Source organism: Strongylocentrotus purpuratus, unplaced genomic scaffold (assembly GCF_000002235.5).
Source record: "Strongylocentrotus purpuratus isolate Spur 01 unplaced genomic scaffold, Spur_5.0 spur5_scaffold_2, whole genome shotgun sequence".
Taxonomy (NCBI): Eukaryota; Metazoa; Echinodermata; class Echinoidea; order Camarodonta; family Strongylocentrotidae; genus Strongylocentrotus; species Strongylocentrotus purpuratus.
The window spans coordinates 26,222,089-26,230,873 of NW_022145605.1; the positions used below are offsets into that span (position 1 = coordinate 26,222,089).

At 36.1% G+C, this 8,785-nt stretch overlaps 1 protein-coding gene across 1 annotated transcript in view; it reads left to right on the top strand.

Annotated features, from left to right (window-relative positions):
• Positions 1 to 1,003, top strand: part of LOC581811 (ubiquitin-protein ligase E3B) — a 33,770-nt gene extending 32,767 nt beyond the window's left edge. The window contains exon 28 of the mRNA XM_030992097.1: positions 593 to 1,003. Within this exon, the coding sequence (XP_030847957.1) occupies positions 593 to 784 (192 nt within the window). The 3' untranslated portion in view covers positions 785 to 1,003. The remainder of the gene's footprint in view (positions 1 to 592) is intronic.
• The last annotated feature ends 7,782 nt before the right edge of the window (positions 1,004 to 8,785 follow it).

The window sequence follows — 8,785 nt, forward strand, 5'->3', positions numbered from 1 at the left end:
TTACTTTTATACATACTTATTCCAAAGGAAACACCTGAGCTTTCATTTAAATGGATTAATGGAGGGGCCATGCATCTCAGATTTTACATGGTTAAAGATGAAGTTGAGTTCTGGTCATGCGATTGCATTGTGAAAGAAACGGTGTGGAATCGATCAGAAAAGGTTGATCATCTAGCATATAAGAATTTGTGTGTATTGCAAGGTTCTGGAATCATCAAAATGATGAGAAATTTGGCCAAGTCTTGGTAAAGTTACAAACACTGTACACAGAAAGATGTATATGGGACTACACGAACACGTGGCGTAAAAAGCTACATGGTACATTTTTATAAATTCACATATTAATATACATACCGATCAATTTGCATAATACAACACATTAACAAAATATGGAATTGAAGGGAAGGAGGGCTGATTAAAATGCAGAGCTTGTAGGGTGTAGGCCCCCCTGTGAAAGTAATTATTATAAATTATTATTTTATGAGAAAAAACAACAATAATAATAACTGATTCAGTTATATAAAAATCAGTGTGGATTTTCCCTTTCATGTAGAATCATTTTATTTTTTTGTTCATCGTCTACTTGTCCTAGGATACTGGGGATACGGTTGGTAGCGTGCTGCGTGGCTTTCTACGTATCCAGCGTCGCGACCCAGTCAGCCGCCTCCCGACCTCGTCGACCTGCTTCAATCTTCTCAAGCTGCCCAACTACCAGAAGAAGAGTACACTGAAGGAGAAGCTACGTTATGCAATCACTAGTAACACGGGATTCGAGCTGTCATAGCGGGGTTTGGTTTGCTTGGAATTACATGTACATGTGTGTTGTGCAATTAGGTATGTTCTCATCAGCTCCAGATTGCCAAATAGCCTGCTATTTCTAATTTGGGAAATAATCCTGAAGTTAAAAATCGCGTCTTCATCAGCTTGAGACTCGACCTTGGAGCTTGAAACTCGAGCTTGAGAAATTAGCTTGAGATATTTTGCTCAGCGTTCACGCATAGCGTGAGTCTTCGGTCTGGTGAAGACGCACAGGACAAATAGCGGGATATTTTGCAAACTAGCCCAAGATATCTTGGGATGATTATCTCGACCAAATTTCCCGCTAATTGCAACTTTGGGCTGATGAAGACGCAAATTAACTGGATGATTTGCGATCGGGATAGTTAAAATAGCAGATATTTGGCAATCTCGAGCTGATGAAAACAGGCCTATAACGAAAATCACAGATGTTCAAATGACCCCCAAATATGTAGCGCCCCCAGGGAGAAGACATTTTGAAGAAAAACAGAATTTAGTGATATTTTTGTACCCATTAAATCCCTTACAAGCTTATATAAAAAAAAAAGAGTAGCCCCTTCCTCTCCCCCACCTCACCCAACTATAACCTCAAGTGACACATTCGAGAGAGAAGAGGTATTTTATCCTTAAGAGGAGGCTGAAATCAGTAACAAAAAGTGCAATAATGATTTTCTCTGTGCTGGTTCATGCGTGATAGAATATTTCTATTGTGATCAATGTTTTGTAACACAACTCATTTCTGAGAAGCAGTTAATGAAAAAGAAAGGTTCCTTGTAATACAACGGGGTTCATGCCGCTGCAAAGTGGTAGTGAAGTTTCATCCCTACAAAGATGTAAATGTGTATAGATATTTATAATGTATAATCCATGCACTGCACCCTGTAAGATAGTGAAAGTCACAGTTATTGATCCGTATATTAATATCACATTGTTAAATAAATTGTATAGAGTCATATATAACTTTTGAAAACATTGTTGATTGACTTAGTCTGATAAGCAGACCTTTCTAAAGTGCCTCTGCACAGTTCAGTAATAATGATAATCCTTTATATGTCCTTTTAAAGATAAAAGTGTTTGCATTGCTCTTAGATTACAAGTGATTCAGTGCTTATTTGTTATATTCTCTTTTTTTTAACCCAATTTTTTTCCAGTTTTTTTCTTCCCGATTTTTATCCCTTTTTTCTCTATTGTTCCCTTTCCCCCCTATCTTTCCCAATTTTTTTAATCAAAGGAGGGGGGGGGGGATGTTATTACATGCCATCTCCCCCCCCCCCCCTGAATCCTCTTTAATTTTTTTTTTACTCAAGGGAAGCATGGTTGAGGGGCTAAAAAAAACTTCTCTTTTTTTGTTTTATTGCTCGCTATCACCCCTGGTGTTAGTAAGAAGATTGTGTTTAAATTATTCAGATACACAATAACGTTGTTTAGTGAACTACATAGCCTTTATGTAGTATGAAACGGTGACTGTGAATGAAGCGTGCAGAAAATGATTGTGAATTTTCGGGGAAAATACGCCCAAATTCATTTGTGAATTTGTGAGAGAACTGTGCTCAAATTTTGAGTATTTGTGAATATGTGAAAGAAAAGTGTGCAAAAAATGATAATGAACTTGTGGAAAAAATATGCCCGATTGTGTATTTGAATTTGTGAGAGAACTTTGCCTAAAATTTGAGTATCTGAATATGTGGAGAAAAAAAAATGTGCACCATTTTGATTTCCAGTTGTACTTGTATATCTATTTAGATATGTTGTGACAAACTCTGAATTATAGAAATATCTGACTGGATACGACTAACAGATGTATTTATTTTGAGAAAGCATGAATTAGCAAACGTAAAAATGTATAAATAATTGTCATTGTTTTTTATTATTTTGTATATACAATGTACTCATACTCATAAATATATGTTGAACGATTAAAATATAAAGATTTATAAGAGGATATATCACTTTGTTGTTCTGTCATTTTTGAGAGTGCACCGTTTTCCATCTGTAGACTACATTGGCATTGGAAGTATTTTGATAGGAACATCCATATTTGTAAAGCGCTTAGAGACATTTGTATTAAGCGCCATATAAAAGCTAAATATTATTATTATTATTACGTGAACATTAAAAAAAAAATTATATTCCATATAGGTCATCCAGAGAAAAAGGAATGCATAAAAGATTTATTTATCCACTTTCTTTCAAACATTAACTTTATGATTATCTTAATTGGTTTAGTCATTGTGTTGCATAATTATGAGGGCACATGCCCCTCCCATTCCAGTAAAGAACAACCTGACATATCCTAGTGGCGGATCTAGGGGGGGGGGGGTGAATCAGCCCTCGCCCATCACCTTTTCTCTCTAGGCTCTCTCTCTCCTTCTCTGAACACGGAAATATTTTTTTTAAAAGATATGATTCCTTACATGACACTTCTTTTATCGCGTGTGAAATCACATAAAAGAAGTTTGCCTGATTAATGTTTAATCTCAGAACAAATAATCATAAGAATGCGTGAAGGATCAACATCGCCAGTAACGTATATAGGAAAGACAAAATCTGTCAATCGCTCGTATGAATACGCCATTATTTGATCTTTCAAACTGCAGATTTACTCAAACTAACCTTGGAAATATTGTTCTATATTTGCTAATCAATATATTAGCTTTCTGTAAATACTGGAAGGTTTTATTTGTCGATAAAGTACAAGCTGTAGATTACCAGATAACCGTCGTCTGATCGTCGACGTACAGAGATGATTGACTTTAAAGATGAAATAATGTGTGCGCTTTCTCATTATTTGCATGTGGAAATATATCGTAGAAGCAACGTCACATAAGGACTATTCTTGTAATGCCCTTATTATACATATATATATGACTAGAAATAGTTAAAATTTCGGACCAACTTATTTTGTGTGCTATTTTAGTCCCTCAATTTATACCGCTGTGCAGTCCTTTTCACTTGGAGTATATGATAATTTTGAGCAAGATTTTAATTAGTAAACTTGTAATCAGTTTGATCGTTCCAAACCCGGCAATATGCAATTACTCTTATTTACTGCATCAACCTTCTTCAAACAATTCTAGACAGTATTTTTTTTTAATTAGTTACAAACTTTATCTTTAAGTGATTCTTCTTTCTCGCAACGTGTATTTGATCATCGCCATAGCAACGTCAGACTGGGTAAGCACTAGAAATATGGTTGAGGAGCACTCGAAGAATCAATAAAAGTCGCAATGATGTCACGAAAGGATCTGTTCAAAACAAATCAACTCGGAGATGTAGGACTACAAAAATGACCCCGAGATATCCACAGACCTTATAAAAATGGAGAAGTCCCACTCTGTGCATCGCTCTGTCCTTAAATTTCTATCAAAGGGATGGAGGTCCTTCATAAATACCTTTGTTAAACCCTCTTTAATAACAACATATAATTACACAAAATATATATTTTGCCCGCCTGAATCTTCCAGTGCCCCACCCCCCCCCCCCAAAAAAAAACACCCACTCCCAACAACAAATTAATAAATTACAAAATAAAATACAATTAAGGTGAACTGATATATTACTTGTTATGTTATAACTATGAGGGGATGACAGCTATGTTGTACAATATTCTTGACAAAAAATAACGAAAGCACCGGAGATCGGTATAGTATCATTTTAATTATATCTCACTCTCATTTCTAATAAACGAGACATGGGATGTTGTTGTTGTTGTTGTTGGTAATAGTTTAATGGCGTTCATTCAGTATTGAATACTCCATATCTTCAGTTTTATAAGAAAATCAGTTATACATAAGAAAACTGAGAATAAAAATGTGTAATGATATAATTAATTAGTTAGTAACGCAATTTATTAGGAGTCTCTGGATGGTTTGCAACTTCGTGTTTCTGCTTTTGTATAAGTTTAATCTGGTCAGCCCGGTTTCGATTGCATGGAAAACTAGCTTTGCCCGATTTGAAACAGGCTTCTCGGCTACTCGGCGTGCGTGCGCAGTGATCTTTTTATGTTGTAACGCACGTTGCCTAGACCACGGATGGCCAACCTTTTAAAGCTCGCGGGCCACAGCTAACGATTGGCATAACTTTGCGGGCCGTAGCTAGTCTCCCCCCTCCCCTACACACACACTCATGCAATACGTGTACACACCTGAAATTCTGCAAAAACAAACAAGCAAACAACAAGATCAGTGAGAAAAACAAATCAGGCTTATATTTAGTGTGATTTCTGTGGCTTGCACTTTTCTATTATGTTGTTAACCTCCATTACATACTCTGGTGAAAATGAGGTAAAGTGGTCCACCTTTCTCTTCTATGAAGAATTACTTTAGAGACCAATCTGATTTAAAGTTTCTGCCTTCATCAGAAACTCTCCTTTTCTTCGCAGGTCTCGAGGTCGTTGCCATGTTGGTTGTTAAAATCAAGGACACAGCAGAAAGAATATCCTAAATGTATTACTTGTACACTGTACATCTAATTGAACGCGGTGTAGAGGGAAGGGGACTGACTATAAAGTTTACGATTAAGATTCATGAGAAAATTGTACGGCGGGAGAAAAGAGTTGTAAGTTTGAAAACAAGTATGGCATTTCAAACATTATTTCTCGATTCACAACAGTTGTTACTGCGTGCGGAAATTACAAAATGAAATTTACACGGCGAGTGATATTAATGCGGGTATTAATGTCATTAATATAATATAATGAGAGGGAATTTGAGGAGTCAGTGCATGGGTGTCGATCCCGGGGGGATGGGGGGATATATCCCCCCAATATTTCAGGTGGGGGGATGGCCTGTACAATCATCCCCCCCCCCCAATAATTCACCATCAAAGAAAAAAAAATGAAGAGAAAAATTAATGATGAGAGCCCGATGAGAGTAGTTAATGGTTATTACTCGCAAGATGACCATCAATATACACATTTTGCTATCTCATTTTCATAATACATACATATATACGAAGTAAATAAGACAACCGTATATGAGACGAGAATAAATTTAATTCTCGCGCTTACGGCTTCATCAGGAATTGATGAATTTATTCAATTTGTTCAACCAACAGCATCATAGAAATGCAGTGCGCCAAATGCAAAGACGCAGCGTCAAAAAGCAACGAGCTAAATGTTAAGCGCGAAGCGCAAAAGTAGCAATCTGCAATGCACATCAGCCAATCCTGGACAGTGTAAACATAGATGAACTCTGTGACGATTTCGTGATGAGATCGGAGACAAGGAGGAAGATTTTCGGACATTAGTATGACTTATAAAATAGTTCACTAGTTGTTATGTTAATTGTTTCCATTCAACTTTTTTTAAATTCACGTCATTGTATCTTAATTATTATTTTTTCACTCATTTTATTTCCTGATATTTCCTAAAACATTTTTAATTTTTGGAGAAAGATTATTATGTCTCAACTTATTTGTGACACAACTTATTTTCAGAGGGGAAACTGAATTCAGACAAGGATTAATATAAAGAACAGTACAACGAATCGTCTTCTTTCTCTAATAATTTAGCGAAAAGGGCAAAGCTGTTAGGGGAGCAACTGAATTCAGACGTGGATTAAGAGAAATAATCAAATGAAACGTCAAACTACACGATACAACGAATCGTCTTCTTTTACTAATAATTTAATGAAACGTAAAAACTTCCGCGCTATGCGCGGAATGGGCGAAAATGACACAGACAAGGATTAAGAGTACTAATTTAGTAAAACGTTAAAGCTTCCGCGCTTCGCGCGGTAGGGGGAAACTGAATTCATGAAGGACACGATACAACAAATCGTCTTCTTTCTCTAATAATGTAATCAAATGTGAAAGCTTCCGCGCTTCGCGCAGGAATGGGCGAAAATGAATTCAGACAAGGATTAAGAGTCGAGAATGGTACATCGAATCGTCTTCTTTCTTTAATAAACTAATGAATCATCAGAGCTTCCGCGCTACGCGCGGGGGAAGGGGAACTTGATTCAAACAAGGATTAACAGTTGAGAATGGTACATCGAATCGTCTTCTTTCTTCAATAATCTAATGAAATGTTAGAGCTTCCGCGCTACGCGCGGAGGAAGGGGAACTTGATTCACACAAGGATTAAGAGTCGAAAACGGTCCAACGAATCGTCTTCTCTCTCTGCTAGTGAAACGTCAAAGCTTCCGCGCTTCGCACGCTTCGCGTGCTCACTACCGCCCCCCTAAAATGAAATCCTGGCTACGCGCTTGGGAGGGGTGCAACTTGCCACACGCTTCCACTTCTTGGTTGCTTAGATCCATTGCCGAAAATATGTTGGCACCTATCATCCCCCCCAACCACGGATACAAATCGACACCCTTGAGTCAGTGTATCACAACAGTTGCGTGCGGGAAATAGAAACTGAAATTAACACGGCGAGTGATATTAATGCGGGTATTAATGTCGTTAATATTATGTAATGAGAGGGAATTTGAGGAGTCAGTGTATCACCAAGTAACGAGTCAATGCGTTGTGAAAGATGAAATCAAATTATGGAAATATTAGAGATAGCTGCGTGTAAATGTTTTACCCTACTTCATCGCTGCTATATGTGGCTGCATTTCATTTATAAAGTATTTTTTCACTGCTCCGCGGGCCGCGGGTTGGCCACCCGTGGCCTAGACCACTCAGAAACACAGAAACACTAAATTGAGACACATCGTACAGAGGCGCTCCTGAAACCGAATTTCCAATCCATTCAAGTAAATTGTTGTACACATCTTATCACATTAATCACTATTTGTAAGCACACATTAAAGTGGGCTTTTTGTTAGTATCTATGCATACAAATAGAACAAATTGAAGACATGGGGTATGGATGAGTAAGATGTACTTTCGTATCAATAAAACATATAAATAAAAAAAGATGTACTTTCGTGATAGGAGACATATTTATTGGTTACTGCCCCATCATGCATCTATAACAGCATTCGTACTACCCCTCATAACATTTATGAAATATATATTATATTAGAAATATATTTAAAAAAATATATTTCATACAAAGAACTATAAACAATTCATACAATGTCAGAAAAAAGAATAGAATATCCCTGCTATTTAATCTCCCAAAGTTAACGTAAATATGTAATTGCACTGAGGGTTAACTTTTACATACTTTGTAATGACAGAGTAAAAATGTACAATCTTATGATTATGATCTTATAATTATCACGTCATTTCTTTCAGGCATTCCGTGTACTTTATTGACCTATTTTGTATAGCATGAGTTATAATTTATTTAGAACATTGCTATATTAAGTTTTATGTATCTAAATCTTCGGATGTATTATGGTACATTATATTTATTACAAGAAGGAAAAAAAGACCTTTTCTGCTGTATATAATTTCCTTCTGTTTTGCAATCATGATATACACTGCACTGAAAATGGATTTTTATGATATATATGTTTACAAACAGAATATTGATTTGTTACATTGGATTGTAAATTGATTTATATGTTTATAAACAGATTATTGATTTACATCAATGAAGTTTAATAAATACAATACAAAACATACATGTAACAAAAATATGGTAACAAATGAAAAAGCTTTATTATCAGAAATTAAGAATATAATCTTATAGTGATAAAAACAAAATACAATAATGAATGTGATACAGTACGTAATTACGTCTTAGATAATCAAGTGCTTAACTGCTCTTTTGAAGGAATGCACGGTCAATAAATTTCGAATGTCAGTAGAGATAATTCCAAACATCAGAGCCATTGGCCCGAATTCACAAAAGAGGTTTGTCGACAAACCTTTGTTTTTCGTACGTCATAATGACGCGTATTTACGCGTTTTTGCGTCGAAACGCGTCATAATTGTGACGCACGAAAACCAAAGTTTGTCGACAAACCTCCTTTGTGAATTTGGGCCACCATGTCTAATATATCGATTTATGAGCCAGCACCGTACGATGATTTTATAGATGTATATTACTCGCTTGTCTTGTGGGATAGGTATGAATTTCATTATAATA